Source organism: Poeciliopsis prolifica, unplaced genomic scaffold (assembly GCF_027474105.1).
Source record: "Poeciliopsis prolifica strain line A6 unplaced genomic scaffold, Auburn_PproV2 SCAFFOLD003, whole genome shotgun sequence".
Lineage (NCBI taxonomy): Eukaryota > Metazoa > Chordata > Actinopteri > Cyprinodontiformes > Poeciliidae > Poeciliopsis > Poeciliopsis prolifica.
This window is the reverse complement of record NW_026562378.1, coordinates 10,251,088-10,269,961: the sequence shown is the minus strand read 5'-3', so window position 1 is coordinate 10,269,961 and position 18,874 is coordinate 10,251,088. Positions and strand designations below refer to the sequence as shown.

The window sequence follows — 18,874 nt, the reverse complement described above, 5'->3', positions numbered from 1 at the left end:
AAAATGTGAAAAACTGCAGTATATGTGCAAAATGTTTACCTAAAATAGGGGACTTTACTAGTCGGCTGGCTGAAAATAATGTTCATGGTGCAGCTGATGTGACAGAATCGCTGCTGATGTTACTCTCCAATTTTAATTAAAAAAAATTCAAAGGCAAGACCCTGCATTTCATATTTGTTCCTGTCCATTTGAAATAAGCTTCTCTTACAGTTCTGCAGAGATCTGATGCTATCAGACAATCAGAAACTGGAGTTCAGTGGATAGATGTATATTCCACCCATCCATTGTCTTTACCTGCTAATCCTCGCACGTCCAGGAAACGCTGGTGCTCATCTCCAGCGGTGCTGGGGTAACAGATGGAGCCCAGGACATTTTAACATTTTCTGTTTCTTACCTTTGCATAAAGCCAAATTGAGGTCCTGAAATCCAGTTCTGATAGAAAGAAAATTCAGCCGCTACTTGAGTTTGGGACAATTGCATCTATTGACCCTTTAGTCTGGCCTCTCAGTTACATTCCTCCTCCAGCAGGGGACATTCTGCGTCTTGTGTGACTAAGAAGGCATGAGATGGTTAACACCATTAGTATTTATATTGGTCTGGGGGAGAACCTAAGATGCATCATTTAAAAATGATGCAACTCTATTTTCAAATGACTTTTTGTAAATCTCATGTCTGGTCAAATGAGGATTTTTCCATATGTCAGTTTTTGATTAAAAGAAAAACACCAAATGTAAGTAGATGCAAAGAAAATGTAATTTAAAGCTCAAACTAGTCACTTTTAAATCACTTTTATTTTAAAACAGAGAGGGATGTTTTATCAGGGATGAGCTCACCATATAGGTACTGCAGGATGAACGTGTCAGTCCAAGAGCAAAGCTAAAGCGCCGTGTACATCAATCACTTTGACTTAAACTGTCCAAACCAGCAGAAAGTTCTTTCAGCCCCGTCGTAATGCAGAATTTTATCAGCTTGGAGAGAGTATGCTCGAGTCTGTGGAAACATGTTGACTATAAACAGGACAAAACCCCGGAGGTCAGAGCTGCTCTCTTCTGTAAATATCCATTCCTGAAATGTATGAAGCTCTCTTTAGTTTCAGTCCAGTGATCATAGGCAGCTCAGGCTCTGTTGTTTCCCCTGTGTTAAGCAGGAGTATGATTGTCCAGTTTTATTTCCCCAGCAAGGGGAGATAAGCAATCTTTACAACACATCTCAACACAGAAACAAAGTCAATATATACTTTATGCTTATATAAAATAAATACAAATCTCTCGTTGCACCATAATCTCTAAATCCTTCATTTGTGTGAGTGCTAGTGTATATTTCATGTCCCATGTTATGGATATGGGCCAGTTTATCTTGTCTGCATTGGAATGGATGTAATTATCTCAAATGATATAAAACGATGCCAGCTTCTCTTTCAGATCTGTTGGATCTTCATTGCTCTCTTTTGTCTTCTGAGTGATAATAACAGTCTTGGGAGCCTTGATATCCACACAGAGGGCATTGTGATGCTTCCTTGCTTCCTCACCAGGTTCAGCATCCCAGCCCTGCACTGCTAGCAGCAGGATATAAGCCAGAAGCAGTAGTGTGACCGCTATGGAGGTCAACTCTGGGTTGAGCTGCAGACCAGGCTGAGGCTCTGGCACATCCTTGGTCCTGAACGACACACAACGAGGTTTTTTGCTCTCCTCCCACCCAAGGTTGTCTCTCTTGCCGTCCTCACTGATTCCTAGATGTAGACACACTCTGTAAAATGTCTCTGCCTGCAGGTGAGTTAGGTTGAAGCTCTGTGTGCCAGCAAGTATACGTGTGGTGTACGTCGGTGTGTGGGAGCTGGACTGCATGGCCTGCCAGGATAACCGAGTGGAGGGCAGGTTTTGTCTGCTCTGCCAGGACAAAATAGCATAGTGTTCTCCAACCTCGTTCAACTCCAACCTGGCTTCTACTCTCATGGCTTGAAATTTCTTCGGTTTACTCATCAGCCCCCTCTTTCTATTTTTCCCCCTGTTGTGCACTCCTACTGTAACACTGCGTGTATCTGCTCCTAATGCATTCTCTGCCACACAGGTATAGAGTCCTGCCTCTCTGGGGGAGATCTTGCTGATCTCTAGAGTTCCCTCAGGCTGTAGCTGGTAGTGTTTGAAGAACTGGCAAACAGTATCATTGTGAGCTTGTGGGTGCTGCAAACTGAGGGCTGATGTGCTGTTAAAGCCATCTGAAGTTGTGTTTCTACATAGGGCAGAAGCTGGAAAACCTTTTGATGTACTGTTTGCTGAAGGCCCAAGTCTCAGGCCAGAGGGAGTCACCCAGTACAGTTCAGGATATGGCTCTGCAAGGGCTCGGCAGTGCAAGACCAGTTTACCCCCTTCTTGAACTCCGACATAGGATGGGAGGGAACTGGCGGAAATAGTTGGGAGGCAGGATGCAGACATCTCTCCTGAGGAGACCTCTCTTACTCTACGTGCTCTCAATTCAGGAGGTGCAGAGCATAAGGTCGCCTCAGGTTGGATAAAGCGCACCACCCGGGACACTTGGGCCTTCATTTGTGTGTCCCTTTTGATGCGGGGATGGGAGGTGTCCCTGGCGGCCCAGTGGAACAGGCAGTCACATCGCAGTGGGTTGGAGTGAAGGCTGACCTCCTGCAGACTTGGCAGGGAGAACATGATGTTCTGGTGCAGAGCACTGAGAGAATTTGAGTTTAGCATCAGACTCTCCAATCTGCTCAGCCTGACAAAAGCCTGAGGATGAACAAAGGATAAACGTGGGTTGTTGGTGATCTCAAGCTTGGTGAGCTCTGGCAGGTTGTCCAGAGAGGCTTTATCTATAGACACAAGCTCCTCCATGTTGTTCAGGCCGAGCTCTTTTAGGTTCAACATGTCCTTAAAGTCTCCTGTCTCAATCAGTTTGATGCGGTTCTTGTTGAGATCAAGGAACTTGAGTCCTGGCACTCTTTTCAGGGCTTGTCGAGGAACCTTGGTAAGATGGTTGTCGTAGAAGGAAAGACTTTCGAGTTCTTCAAGCCCTTCAAGTGCTTTTTCAGCCAAACTTCTCAGACCCATACCACCAAGTACAAGGCTTTGTAGGGATGTTAGGGCCACAAATCCCCTCTCAGGCAGAGCCTCCACAGGGTTGCCCCCAAGCATGAGAACTTCCAGCTGAGGCAGTGCTCTGAACCACCGAGGGTCAATTGTTGTAAGTCTGTTGTTATTAATGTGAAGACGGCGAAGGGAGTCAAGGCCATTGAAGGCTCCGGGTGCAATTGAATGAAGGTTGTTGTGGCTGAGAAAGAGTTCTTGTAAAGCTGGCAATGATGAGAAAGAGGCTTCTGGAAGGTGACTGAGATGGTTTTCCTCAAGGTGTATGGACAGCAGAGAAGGCAGGGAGGAACTCTGAGTTATCATCCTGACACGACTGAAGCGGTTCTGTGAAAGGTCCAAGTCGGTGAGGTTGGGGAGCCCATGTAGCACTGCAGTGTCCAGCACTGACAGCAAGTTACTCTGCAGGCGAAGAGTGTGCGTGTTTAGTGGTATGGGCAAGGGGAGCTTCGTCAGCAACAGATTGTTACAGTCCACTGTGGGTGCTTCGTGATAGACAGAATCCGGGGAGAACCATGGCTTGATCTGACACACACACCTCACAGGGCAGGGAACATACCACGGCAGTGCAGGTGGCAGGGAGCCCACAACAATGGGCACACACATCCCGCTAAACACGTACAAGAGACAATGTGACTGTAGGAGAGCTAAAGCTGGCCTCATAATCCTCTCAGGAGGTGATTCAGACAAGGTGAGGAAGACTTTGTTATGGAGATGAGGGATAAATCATTTGGACTGGAGATGTGTGAGCAAACTGTAACTGTAGAGCAGATGACTTGGTCTCATCACTCAGCATAACATTAAGAGGTACTGGTTTAAGATAAATATGAGAAATGGAAATGTGAATCTACTATCTATACAAGTCTTCTGTTCAACGTTTGCAGTGGTAATGCTGTAGGGAGATGATGGTGTTTGTTGTCCGAACGTCCGTCTCAAGTGCTGGCTGCGGATGGACGACTCATTCCTTGGGTCACTGTTTTCAGAAACACAACACAAGAAAAAGATTCAGCAGCACGTAATTTCTGTTCGGAAATTCATTTCTGTGAAGCATTTGCTCATCTTACATCATCAAACAAGTTGGTTCACCAATAGACTGAAGACAAATAATTAGAATTGAAAAAGAAGTAGACTAAAAGATCTCAAAAAGCAGCACATGATCTAAAGAAATAAAAGAGACTGCACAGAGGTACAAGACCATTTGAAGGCTTTGGGACTGCAGAGAAACACAGTAGGCGTCACAATCTACAAATATAGAAAACATGGAGCAGTAGTGGTACTTCTCATGAGTAATTTTACCAAAATTACTCAAAGGGCACATTGATGATTCATCCAGGAGGTGACAAAAGAACCCAGTAAAAAGCACTGCAGACCTCACTTTTGTCATTGAAGTGACAAAAGGTCATTGTTTATGATTCAACAATAAGAAAACCCCCCAAAAATATTTATAATCCTCAAGACTTTAGGGAATATATCCTGAGGTTTGACAAAACAGAAGTAAAACCTTTTGGAAGATATAGGTCATGTTTTCTTTAGTTTTTATAATAGTCCTCTGATTTAGGATTTTAATTGTGAAGACAATCCTGTTTGACCATCAGCAATGCAAAAAATAATTATTTGGAATGGCCTAACCAAAGTCTGGACTTAAATATGACTGAGGAGTTGTGGTGTAACCTTCAAAGCTGTCTTTGCTTGAAGGTCTTCAATGTGGCTAAATTAGAAAGCCAAGTCGAGTGGGCCAAAATCCCCTCACTGGCAGTTCTGACGGGAGTTATTACTGCCAAAGGTGGCACAACCAGTTACTATTTTAAAGGAGCAATTACTTTTTCTCATAGGGTCATTTTGGATTGGACAGATTTTCCTCTAAAAAATGAAATTGCCATATCGATGCGAGGATGAGAGGTGTCCTTGAGTGGAGCAGCCAGTCACATCACTGTGGGTTGGTCTGAAGACTGGCCTCTCGTAGTCTTGTGTATGTGTGTTTCAGGGAGAAACTGAGCAAATCTGCACAGTTTCTCCCTGAATTCACAGCACTGTAAATTGTAGTCTAATATCATACCTCATCTTTTCTAAAGCTTTCAGGTGACATTTGGGAGCTGAAGCATTTTGCTCTGACAAAGTTGCATCAGTTTGCAAAAGAGTTTTTGTAATCACACATTTTCTCTCCAACTCAGAACAATGAGAGAAAAAAAATCAATTGGACGAAGAAAAGGTTCGAAACGTACAATCAGGAATAGTGGCTGTTTTGGAAAAAAAAACTTTGCCTTCAAAATCCATTTAGAGAGTCAGAATAATAGGACACAAATGGTGACGGTTGTAAAAGTTAAGTGACTGTAATTTAAGAAAATGGCTTTGGATTAAAGACAGGGACAATGATGTTCTGCTGTAATCTTTCATGTTATTCTCAACCAGAGGTGATGAAATCATCCAACATGTACATCAATATTTCATGGGAGCACTTCACATAAGATAGTGAGAATATGGCTTTATTCATTGTGAAACATGTAAATTAGACCCCCAGGATCATCAGTCTTCTGTGTTTAAGATCTTAATGGGGAAAAGAGAGTAAGCATTTGCAGCTCAGGCATACACACACACACACACACACACACACACACCACACACACACACACACACCCACACACACACACACACCCCACACACACACCACACACACACACACACACACACACACACACACACACACACACACACACACACACACACACACACACACACACACACACTAGAGTTACATCAGCTTCTGGCAGGCTTTCATATCAGGAACAAGTTAATATTCACATAACAAAATTATCATTTTAACAGATCGTAGATGTTTGGCAGCAATCAAAACAGTAATTGGCTTAGTTTGAAAAATGAATTTTCCTTTCTCAACCTTGTCTCAACATCAGATTTTAATAAGAGGAACCAAAGCAGAATATGACATGATCTAGATTATTACTCTTTCAAACAAGGTTACATGTTTTTATTGTAATAGATTTGATGTGCTGGCTTTTTAATCAACTTTTTCATGAGTTTTTTTTTTAAGTTGTTCCAAATTAAACACGTCTGTTATAAGACAAATAATTATTTGAATAAGGAGACATGAGAAGCATCATGCCTCTTCGATAGGAGCGCTGCAGATTTGGACGTTCTCACCTCAGCTGTTGCACACTTCAGGGCATCAGATTAGTGTGCAGATTTATGTAAAAAAAAAAAAAAAAAAAACACCTGGATTTTTCTTCATAAAATTTGAAGAAATAAGAAGAAGATCCAGATTTAATTTTATGAAGAACCCTGATGGTTGAGGGCTCAAGTGACCTTTGCGTTCCAAACTCACGATTCCTAATATTCAGATGTAAAAAGTATGTACTGTTTTATGTAATATTTTTGACAACTCATTCTATTTTATCAGTGCACATGATAGTATTTTATCGTGTGTATCTTCTCCTAATGCATTCCCAACTACACAGCTATACAAGCCTACCAAGGAAGAGACCTTGTTAAGAAACATTTCCAAACTGCACAACTTACATGGCCTGTAAATATCTTTAAGGCTCAGTTGTAAGATCAGTACATTTTACTATCGCAGCTCAGCTACAGTAAATAACTTACATTTTGGGACCATCTGCTGCCATAGGAGGATTTCTGATCTGAGATGGTTTTTATTTATGGGTGATCTCATTAGTCAAACTAGCCGAGTGAGGGAGGAAGCAGGAATGTGAGCCAGAGGTTAGGCAGCATTTCTCCAGCAAAGATTAAGCAAAAGCAAGTTCCTTTCTGCTTGTTACTGCTGATATTCGACACTTTTCAAAAAATATAATGAATTTTGATATTCAACACTTAACTAATTCAATACAGCTTCAACTAGGCATGCAGCATGTACATTTACATCTACAGGTAATGAAACGCAATACTTCAGGTGCAATCATGCTGATTATTTTATCCCTTCACTATTCAAGGTTTTGCTCTTTTAGCTTTTATCTTTTTATGTTAAACTTTGCTACATATGACAAGAAACTGTTTTCAATTGGATTTGTTTTACTACTATCTTCATTTAATCAATTCATGTGAAAACACCAGGCTTTTTTATTTTTTATAACCTTTTGTAAGAAAATGTGACTGTAGTAAGTAGGATTTACCAACAGGAGGTCACTTAGAGTGCTTTTAGTTTGAGCAGGGTTTATAATCTGCTATAAAAGTCAATTGGCTCACATGGGGCTAAGAAGAACAATGAATGGAAACAGGGAGTATTTTGATTTCTTTTCAGAAAAAAAACACCATCAAATTACATTAGTGTTTGTTTTTTTATGTTAATTTACCCCATAATTTACCAGAAATACCAAACCACCAAGAAAAACAAAGTGAAGTGCAATGGTAAAATTAGAAGAGCACAAAATGTCAATATGTGGTTATAAAGTGGGGTTGACACAAGGGACAAATTAACCTTAAAAATGTACCAGAGGCTTGCATGTAATGTCCTTTCATCCAGATAAGCTCAAAGACGTAATGGACGTGGCAGAGACTACCGCCACCCATCTGTCAGTACAACATGGCTACTCATTAGACACTGGTGAATCGGCATTATTGCTGACGATTGGAGTTGCACTGATATTTTGACCGATCTCTCTGCTGCCTGGCGTCAGGCTTTCACCGTACAGGAGCTGCCTGCTCTGAAGACCCTAATTCTTTGATAACTTCAAGATAACAACACAATTCATTTTACTTATTATTTTTTTATTGTAATTTCAGAATACTTGAGTACATTGTGGGAGTTTGTGTTTAACTTTCACGTTTAACTCCTTATTATGAAAGCTAGAATACTTGATCTGATCAATAATCTGGTTATCAGATTATTGATGAACAGATTATCATCAATAATCTGATGATATGCTAATCTTCTGTCTGTTTTCATATATTCTATACTTTTATGTGCTTTGATTTGCTGTTACTTTGTGTTGTTGCACTTGAATTTCCTCTCTATGGGAAAATAAAGGATATTTCTATTTCAATTCTGTTCTATTAAATACAAACAAATCTTCCACCATTTCCAAAAAAAAAAAAACAAAACAGATAATTTTGCAAAGCTGGTTTTCTTTGTATCTACAAGGAAACAGAGTTTTTGACAAAACTAAAAGAGGGATTTTAAACATTGATCTCCACAGTGGGTATGTTCAAAACCAATTTTGTGGTTTACATCTGTCTGGACTGGATATCTAGACATATTTTTATAAAGGGAATAAGATAGAGGCAGAGTTTTGTGAATGCCTTTTTTCACTTACTGTGCTGAACACTCTGAAGTCCATCTTTTTCACGTTGTTCTGCTTTAAATGTAGCGAAAGAAATTAATGACTTAGAGGAAATGAGTTGCCAGTGTTAAAGAAAACATGAGCCCAAATTGCTTTGGGAGAATCTGCAACCTAACACTGCTTTAGCCATGCTCATGGGCTTCTTAGATAGAAAAATGCAAATATCAGCATTGACACCACTAAGAAGAGGCATCACTGAATCTTGTGCTTGGAAAGACTCTGATAAAAACATTCAGTAATATCTGGGCTTTAAAATCCCTCAGACAACATTTGAAGGACTCTTTTGTGAGACTCAGTTTGATGTTCATATGTGTGTTGTATATTGCAGATGATCAGAAGCGGGCCATATCATCCCACTTCATCTGTTGTATGAAAAATATGTTGATGTCCATATGTATGAAAATTATGCAGTAAAACTTAACGGATAATTAAGTTGCAGATATTTATTTTTATTTTTCTGCCTCATGCAAAGGATGAAATGCCAGCTTTTAAAACCAAATTTTCACTGCAATCACCTGAAACCAGCTGAATTAATTTTGAAAGCCTCTTCACCTGCCTGGAATATTTGTGCAATCTTCAACATCATTTCCATATTTCTGGAGCTGCAAAATGCCATGTGATTCATAAACATTCATTTGCACTGCAGCAAGAGTCATTTGCTTAATTTCTGTGATTGGGTTTTGTAAGTAGTTTGAAAAGTTATTACTAAACGGTTTTAAAAGCTCTCCTGACATTTCCAGATTCAGCTCATTCTGCCAGCTGGTGTGCAGAAACTCTGCATGTGTGCAGTTTATGTAGCTAATTGGAAGAAACAAAAAAATGTTTTAAAGCTTTGTCAGTTGTTTGCTGATGTTTGAGGAAGAAATGAAGAAAATCCTTCTGTCAATGGAGAAAATTAATAAAACATAGTCCTTCATCAGATATTTTCAAGAAAATTAAATAAAATAATAGTGGGAGTTGCGCTTGTTGTATATAAGTGAGTTTATAATGTGAGCTGTAACAGTAACTGGGTGCAATTTCATCCTCCTGGGACTCGTCATTCCCCTCCATCGTCCATTCACTTTAATCGCAGTCCATTCATCCTTTTACATGCAACCTGCCCAATAATGGATTCATCATTTAATTTTGATATGCTCCTGGCTTTACTGCTTGTCCTGGAAAGCTTGTAGTGTTTACAGCCTTTTCAGAAAAGCGAAATCATGTACTGATAAGTGCCAGTAAAGAGTTGCCTTGTCGCTTGAGTTGTTCATATAAGCAGAGTAAAGTAGATGTGCATGACTCAGCGGCTACCTTTATACCACTATGCAATCTTTTTAGGTTTGGATAAATGCAGAATATTTCTGCTTTTAGGGGCCATTAATACTCTGCAGACTCCTCTGGCGCAAACTTAGAAAAGCTCAAATTGCCAACATCAGGACTTTGCCTAGTTGAAGGAAAATATGTGGATGCAACACTCAGGTGGTCATGCAGTGAAAGTTGCTTTCAGTATTAAGCTCAACTAAATGTTAAGATGTGTATTACTCACATTGATGGAGAGGCCTGAGATTTTAACGTAGGTACACCTCAACTGTGAGACGGATACAAAAAACAAACAAAAAAAAAACCTTAGCATTTTATTGGATGAAATAAGCATTTGACACAAATTAAAAATACAACTTAATACTTGGTACAGAAACATTCATTTAAATTATGGGAGGCGCTCCCTGCAGTTCTGAACCAGGTTTTCACTCCCTGCAGCAGGGATTTTGGCCCTCGCCTCCACATAGATTTTCTCCAGATCTGTTGAGTTTCGTCGGAAAACACAAAGTTTCTACTTCCAACCAAAGATTTTCTGTTGGGTTCAGATCTAGAGACTTGCTGCACTACACCAGGACCTGGAGGTTACAGGACAACTTCCTGCTGGAAGACCGGCAGAATTCCCATCTTCAGTGCTGACGCTGTTACCCAAAATCTTGCGAGCATTTTGGGATAATCCATGACGGCGTAATGTGTTTGTAGCCTTTGCAGCTGGTCCCAGCTCTCTTCAGGTTATTGATTTGGACCACTCGGGATCCCTCTCTTTTCTCATAATCACTGATACTCCTTGAAGCGCCAGTCGGATGGAGATCGACCATCTTCCATAATTGCACCAGCAATTGTTGCATTCTCACCAAGCTGTTTAATTGTCCTGCAGCTCATCCCAGCCTTGTGCAGGTTTCCATTTCAGTCACTGGTGTCCAGAGACAACTCTTTGATCTCGTCCATGGGGAGATGTTGGAGTCTCATTGAATATGTGGACAGGTATAAACAGGTGCAATTAATGTAGGTGTTGAGAGGAAGACAGGAGGGTTTCTTAAAGATGAAATAACAGAACTGTGAGAGCCCAAGTTCTTGCTGGTTGCTATATGGCCAATGCATATTTAAAGCAATAAAATCCTGACTAATTATTTACAAATCACACAATCTGATTTTCTGGATTTTGTCTCTCACAGTTCAGGTGTACCTACCATAAAAATACACACCTATATTCTTTGTAAGTGGGTAAACTAGAAACATTAGCATTGTGTGAGATATTTATTTGGCCCACTGTATGAGCCCATTTCTGTAAAACACCCAGCAATAACCTCAGGGGTCTCCAACCTGTGGCTCCAGGGCCACATGTGGATCAGCACACTTTCCAAAGTGGCTCCTAATGACCTAATAATAACCCAGAATAATATGCAGCCTGTAACGCCTTTCTAGAACGCCACATTTGTGAAAAAATGTGGCGTTCTAGAAAGCTTCTTTTGGGTTTTTCACCACTGCCCTCAGTGTATTTGCTCTGTAGAGGATTACTTTAAAAGCCAGTTATTTTAGATTATTTAATTATATATTTTGTTTTTCCTTCAAGTTCTGTTTTGTTCTCTATTCTTAAGATCAATAATAAAAACATTTTTCCTTTTCATGTTTTATCTTGTTTTTGATTTTTTTGTATCTATTTTTAAAGCTGGTTAACATTCCTCATGGAGTCGAATGTGCTTGATTCCTTGAAACATGTCCACTGTTAAATTGATCCCACTGGGATCAATTTAATACTAATAAAAATGGGTGTGATTGGCAAAGATGAGGCAAAAATAAATGCGCAAAAAGATCTAATAAATATCTGCCTCAAAAACAGATAAAGGAAATTGTTTATTGGACATGTGAAACTAAAACTGTGACCCCAAGAGATGCACATTTCTGTTAATTTCTCCCTACTCAGCTCTACATTTAGATCAGTGGTGGGATAATTTGATGATAATCTGTTGTAATCTCCGAGCTCTGACAGAAAACATTGGACTGAAACTACATGAGAACTGTGGGCAAAAGAACAAAAGCATGTGGAGGATTTAAAGTCATTTCAGAATAGTCACACATTTTATCCTCCAGTTCCATTTTTCTGTTCAATTCAGGATTAAGTCAGAGGCAAGCAGAGAGAAAATGGTGTAAAGCCGAGCTGCATGTATGTGGGCTGTGCAGCTCCAGCACGGAGAGGCTGAGCAACAGGGCAGAATGGAGAGCAGGAAGGAGGGATGATATGACAGAGATAAAGGTGCTGGATGCAGATTGAAAGAAAAGAGAAGAAGAAAAGGAAGAAGAAGAAGAAAAAGAAGGAAATACGCATTGCTCCAGAGCTGAATTTGCTTCAGCATTCATCCAGACACCCTCTGACACAAACATTTATTTTTCTACAAGCCTCTTCATTCAACTCACTCACACACACACACACATGCTTACACGCACACACACACACCTGCTGTCATCACCTTTAAGTGGCTGCGCATGCATCCAGTGCTGCATGTGTGCATGTCCCTGCGCGTGCTGGCTTGTCCTCCTAGCTCAGAAAATATCAACATATTTCCAGTCTCTTACCGCAACAGAAGCCTTGACTACATCTCTCTCTGTCGCTTCTTCTTTCTCCATTTGTTCTCTGTCTAGTCTTTTTGGATGCTTCATACGCCAAGGCACCTCTTCTCCTCTGCCTCTCTCTCTCTCTCAGTCTGTTGTTTGTTTATCAGATAAGATTTCTGAAATATCACTTCCCTGGCTCTTCGTCTCTGGAACAGAGGAGAAAATTGGCACAGACTGAATCTCTTTCTCCCTCTATCCCTCCAGCTAAAGAGGAGATGAGGTGTGTTCTGCAGCAGCGCTTCTCATCTCTCCTTCTCTCTCTCTCTTTCTCTCGCGCTGCCTGCCTGACTCTCAGCCTCTCTCTATTTTCCAATTTCACAAGCCAATAGAAAACCTCTTGTTTTGATAACAACATGCTGTTTTTTTTTTTTTTGCTGGATGAAAGGTTTGCTTGGGCTCTCAATGGCATTCTGAATGTACACTGAACACCAAGGCACAATGCTGGGTCATGCATACCGACATCGTGAAAACCAGTAGTCATAATATGAGATATGTTCGGCATTTGTTGCATACAGATAAACCAGAATGTAATCCAAAAAAACTGTAATTTTTTTAGTAATTCTCATAAAAAGCTAAAACTCATACATGGATTCTTACAAATGTTTCTCAGGAAATTAGACTTTAAAAAAATCCAAAAGAAGTAATAATAATAATTAAATGAAATGTCATGTTTGACCATGGGATAGTATGCTAGTGGAAAATTAGGTGGAAGGAAAACATGTGGGTGAAAAAGATGCCCATGTGTGTAAACCAAAACTACCTAAAGAGGGAGATTCACAAGATGTTAAGTGTGGATAGTCAGATCTCCAAAAGCAATTAGAGTCATGCACCAGGTAGCATTAAAGCACCAATACCTGCTTTATTAATATCACTGTGTTCGACTGGCCAACAAACTGGCCTAACCAAAACCCTGTAGAAAATCTACAGAGAACTCACAAGAGAACGATGAGAAAACATACATAGACACGCTTTCGCTTGCGTAACTTTTTCAACCACACTTTTTCCTTCCACTCAACTTTCCATTGACATACTTGGATACAACACTCTAAATAACCAGCTTCTTCAGCAAATACGTTTTGCAGCATATGTCACTTGTTGAAGGTGTTAATCGTTTCTTGTCAAGTCAGCATTTTTCCTCATAACGGTGTGTAGTGACAGGCCATTGTATCACAATAAGTTTAATTGATTTTGTGTAATGTTCTAATTTTCTGTGAAACGCAGTTTTGGGTTTTAATTAGCTACAAACGTCGATCATAAAAACTAACTGAAGTAAATAATTAAAATAAAGCCCTCTTCGTGCCATGCATCTTCATAACAATTTTGCTTTTTGCATTTATCTGCCAAAGTAAAGAAACTTTTCATTAATTATTCCCAATTAATGGGATGCACATGTGTTTAAACTCATTTTACACATTTAAAGGGCAGGAAGTGAAGATGGAGTTGTGACAACATTAAATCTGAAACTACAATCTGGAAAGTGGTTCCATAATCAACTTGTTCAAATTTAGGTAAATTAAAGTTTTGATGAGGACTCTTGAGTCTTATGCAATATTAATGCAGCTCTCATGAACAAGCCTTTCTCTGTGATGATACTTTAGTAGCATTTCTCCTATGTTTCCCTTCTCTGTTTTTCTTAGATTCACAGCCAAAGGAGCTCTCGGAGTCTGTATGCAACATTAACAGCTACGTCTGCTGGTGGTAATTTATGTATGACATAAACCGTAATATGACTACAAACACCGAGAGGCTCTTACTGCGGCAGGTTTATACATCAGCAGCGGTGCCATAATTCTGCATGGAATAACTCGTCATTACTTTGGCTTTATGTTGCAAATGAAGACAGCAGCGGGGGGAGCTGAGGCATAACCTTTTGACTCTGTAAGGTGCACCAGGCCTCTGCAATCCACCGCAGACATGATGAGAAGTCTGGATGCAGAATAACGTAGGGTCACCTGTGGAAATTAAAATGTCCAGCAAGCACAAGCTGTAAACGCTCTTGTTTCTGAACAGGTGGAGCTGGACATGAGGGATTTGTGTCTTCTTGCATCGTGCATCAGGTGCTGAGCTGAAAGGTGATTTGAAAACCTAAACAGGACTATTTTTTTACTCCAAATTTACCCAAGTTAAAGTGTTTTGCAAATGTATTAATACCCGCTGGAAAAGGAATCATAGTTTTCAACATTTTTCACAAATACAAAATCTAAAATATGTGGTATGAATTTAATTATTCAGTATTCATATACATTTAGTTGGGGCCTGCCCATAGCAATGCATGAGAGCAGTGACTGACTTGTGATGCAAGTCAGTCATGTAATTATAAGCACGATGTAATTAAAAGCACGATTTTAATTACATGTAATTAAAAGCACGATTTTAATTACATGTAATTAAAAGCACAATTTTAATTACATGTAATTAAAAGAACGATTTTAATTACATTTTAATTACATGTAATTAAAAGAACGATTTTAATTACATGTAATTAAAAGCACGATTTTAATTACATGTAATTAAAATGTAATTAAAAGAACGATTTTAATTACATTTAATTAAAATGTAATTAAAAGAACGATTTTAATTACATGTAATTAAAATGTAATTAAAAGCATGATTTTAATTACATGTAATTAAAAGCACGATTTTAATTACATGTAATTAAAAGAACGATTTTAATTACATTTTAATTACACGTAATTAAAAGAACGATTTTAATTACATGTAATTAAAAGCACGATTTTAATTACATGTAATTAAAAGCACGATTTTAATTACATGTAATTAAAAGCACGATTTTAATTACATGTAATTAAAAGCACGATTTTAATTACATGTAATTAAAAGCACGATTTTAATTACATTTTAATTACATGTAATTGAAAGAACGATTTTAATTACATGTAATTAAAAGAACGATTTTAATTACATGTAATTAAAAGCACGATTTTAATTACATGTAATTAAATGAACGATTTTAAATACATTATAATTACATGTAATTAAAAGAACGATTTTAATTACATGTAATTAAAAGAACGATTTTAATTACATTTTAATTACATGTAAATAAAATCGTGCTTTTAATTACATGTAATTATTTTAATTCTTTTAATTACATGTAATTAAAATGTAATTAAAAGAATGATTTTAATTACATGTAATTAAAAGAGCGATTTTAATTACATTTTAATTACATGTAATTAAAAGAACGATTTTAATTACATGTAATTAAAAGAACGATTTTAATTACATGTAATTAAAAGAATGATTTTAATTACATGTAATTAAAAGCACGATTTTAATTACATGTAATTAAAAGCATGATTTTAATTACATGTAATTAAAAGCACGATTTTAATTACATGTAATTAAAAGCACGATTTTAATTACATTTTAATTACATGTAATTGAAAGAACGATTTTAATTACATGTAATTAAAAGAACGATTTTAATTACATGTAATTAAATGAACGATTTTAAATACATTATAATTACATGTAATTAAAAGAACGATTTTAATTACATGTAATTAAAAGAACGATTTTAATTACATTTAAATTACATGTAATTAAAATCGTGCTTTTAATTACATGTAATTATTTTAATTCTTTTAATTACATGTAATTAAAATGTAATTAAAAGAATGATTTTAATTACATGTAATTAAAAGAACGATTTTAATTACATTTAATTACATGTAATTAAAAGAACGATTTTAATTACATGTAATTAAAAGAACGATTTTAATTACATGTAATTAAAAGAATGATTTTAATTACATGTAATTAAAAGAACGATTTTAATTACATTTTAATTACATGTAATTAAAAGAACGATTTTAATTACATGTAATTAAAAGAACGATTTTAATTACATGTAATTAAAAGAACGATTTTAAATACATTATAATTACATGTAATTAAAAGAACGATTTTAATTACATGTAATTAAAAGAACGATTTTAATTACATTTTAATTACATGTAATTAAAATCGTGCTTTTAATTACATGTAATTATTTTAATTCTTTTAATTACATGTAATTAAAATGTAATTAAAAGAATGATTTTAATTACATGTAATTAAAAGAACGATTTTAATTACATTTTAATTACATGTAATTAAAGAACGATTTTAATTACATGTAATTAAAAGAACGATTTTAATTACATGTAATTAAAAGAATGATTTTAATTACATGTAATTAAAGAACGATTTTAATTACATTTTAATTACATGTAATTAAAAGAACGATTTTAATTACATGTAATTAAAAGCACGATTTTAATTACATGTAATTAAAAGAACGATTTTAATTACATGTAATTAAAAGAATGATTTTAATTACATGTAATTAAAAGAACGATTTTAATTACATGTAATTACATGTAATTAAAAGAACGATTTTAATTACATGTAATTAAAAGCACGATTTTAATTACATGTAATTAAAAGAACGATTTTAATTACATGTAATTAAAAGAATGATTTTAATTACATGTAATTAAAAGAACGATTTTAATTACATGTAATTAAAAGAACGATTTTAATTACATGTAATTAAAATGATTAAAATAATTACATGTAATTAAAAGAATTAAAATAATTGAATGTAATTAAAAGAATTACATTTTCTTGAAACTATATTTTACTATGCAGATTTTATTTCTTTTAATTGTGATCATTATGAAATCCCGAAGCAGTAAAGAAATCAGTAAATTAGTTAAGTAAAGCGAAAATGTAACATTCAGAATCATGAATAAAACCTCAGACTTGATTCCTTATCCTCCAAAATGTTGTAGGATAAGGAAACCCAACAACTGGAAATGGTTGACAAGAGGATTGCCAACCAAAAACCATTCAAGAGTTTTGGTGGAGATTTGGATGGAATCAGTACTTCACATATTGCTACACTGACCTACTTTAATTAGGGCATAAGCGGCAAATATTGCAAAGATTGAACATTACGTTTTTATCATTTGTAATAAATAATCATCTAAATTAACAATCAGAAATATGATTTCTGTATTATGAGCATTGCTTTTTGAATTTAATGACATTGACTTGTGACTATAAATTGAGGGCCTTTTGATTCAAATAAAACCAGCATCCTAAATGCAAAATCTATTTGTTTATTGTAAATACAGAAAAAGATCTGTTCAACTTTTAAAACAGTATAGTGTTTTGCAGCTCGATTCAGTGTCATTTGCCGTTTATTAGTTATTAGAAACACCCCAGATCCAGTTTTTTAATGAAAAATCTGATCAAGTTGTACAAAAGGAAATGACATTTATTTCAATCCATACATGATATATTAGGTCTTACTGTACCACTTACTTAAATTTTCACGTCACATGTTCTCATGCATCACCTGAAGCTCTGATAGACACCATTCTAGCCTCTCAGAATATCCAATACACCACACAGGAAATACATTTGTGCTACAGTATGTAGGCATGGCTTGGCCAGTCCTGGCTCCTTGGTAGTTCTCATTTTTTTCCTTCCCGTCTGCCCCAGAAATTACTGTTGTAAATGAGTCTTTGAATCCAATTCCTAAAACATAGTTCAGGTTCCTGGGTGTCTGTAAGCTGGTTCCAGGCAGCCTGTGCACCTTTAGCCAATGGTGACCCCAAAGCCACACTGGAACTTGTTTTTGCGGTGGTTGAGGAAACCCCCAAAGCCAAGGTAAGAGGAAGAGGTACTAGTTTCTTTACCAGGGTTGCCCCAACCACCCAATTACTGTCAACTGTTCCTACGAAGTCAAAAAAAGGAAGGTACACATTGAAAACATGTTTCTTGTTGGGGCCTGCCTAGCAATGCATAAGGAGAGCAGTGACTGACTTGCAAAGCAAGTCAGTCACTGCCTCCATGCATTGCATGGCAGGCACCTATTAATCTTCACCTAATAGAACGCCTCTTTATTGGGGCCTGCCTAGCAATGCATAAGGAGAGCTACAATTGAACTACAATTCTGGAAGGTTAGAACTACAACATGGCAGAACACTCAGTGCCTACAGAAGAGGTCATAGGTGAATATAAAAACTTCAACATGGTGGAACTGTCAGTTACTACTGAGGAGGAATGAGCTGGCCTTTAGAATTACATTGTGTTTGGGCTTTTTATCACTGATTTTAAGCAACCATTGTTACACACAGTATTTGTGTGGAAATTTTAAATTAAGCTGAATGAAAATAAAAAAAAAAAGCTTGAATATTTTTCTCAGGCCTTTCAGGAAATCTAACTGCTTCAAGCATTTAGAATTAAGTCTCTCCTTGTGTGTCACACTGACATGAGAGTTGACCTTCTCCTTAGAACTACAATGACTGCAGGTTAGAACTACAACATGGCGGAACACTCAGTGCCTACAGAGGAAGTCTGAGCTGATTGGCAGAACTACAACATGGCAGAACTGTCAGTTACTACTGAGGAGGAATCAGCTGGCCATGACAAGTACTTGGTTTTTGGGAATTTTAGAACTGATTTCAAAACTCCATAGTTACACATGGGATTAGTGTTACCATTAAAATTAAGCTTAATGTAAATTTCAAAATAAAAGCCTTGACAATT

At 37.0% G+C, this 18,874-nt stretch overlaps 1 protein-coding gene across 3 annotated transcripts; it reads right to left on the bottom strand.

Moving 5' to 3' along the window:
* Positions 1 to 772: 772 nt before the first annotated feature.
* Positions 773 to 12,545, bottom strand: LOC129358068 (leucine-rich repeat neuronal protein 2-like). 3 transcript variants are annotated; one of them, XM_055026909.1, is made up of 3 exons: positions 12,272 to 12,545; positions 9,927 to 9,968; positions 773 to 4,068 (listed from the first exon to the last, which is right to left on the bottom strand). In XM_055026909.1, exon 3 carries the CDS (start codon positions 3,756 to 3,758, stop codon positions 1,386 to 1,388), a length of 2,373 nt encoding a protein of 790 aa, XP_054882884.1. In that variant the 5' UTR covers positions 3,759 to 4,068; positions 9,927 to 9,968; positions 12,272 to 12,545; the 3' UTR covers positions 773 to 1,385. The 3 variants fall into 3 exon arrangements, with proteins under 3 accessions (XP_054882884.1, XP_054882880.1, XP_054882888.1); XM_055026905.1 differs by lacking the exon at positions 9,927 to 9,968; XM_055026913.1 differs by lacking the exons at positions 9,927 to 9,968; positions 12,272 to 12,545 and adding an exon at positions 12,166 to 12,265.
* Between the last annotated feature and the right edge of the window lie 6,329 nt (positions 12,546 to 18,874).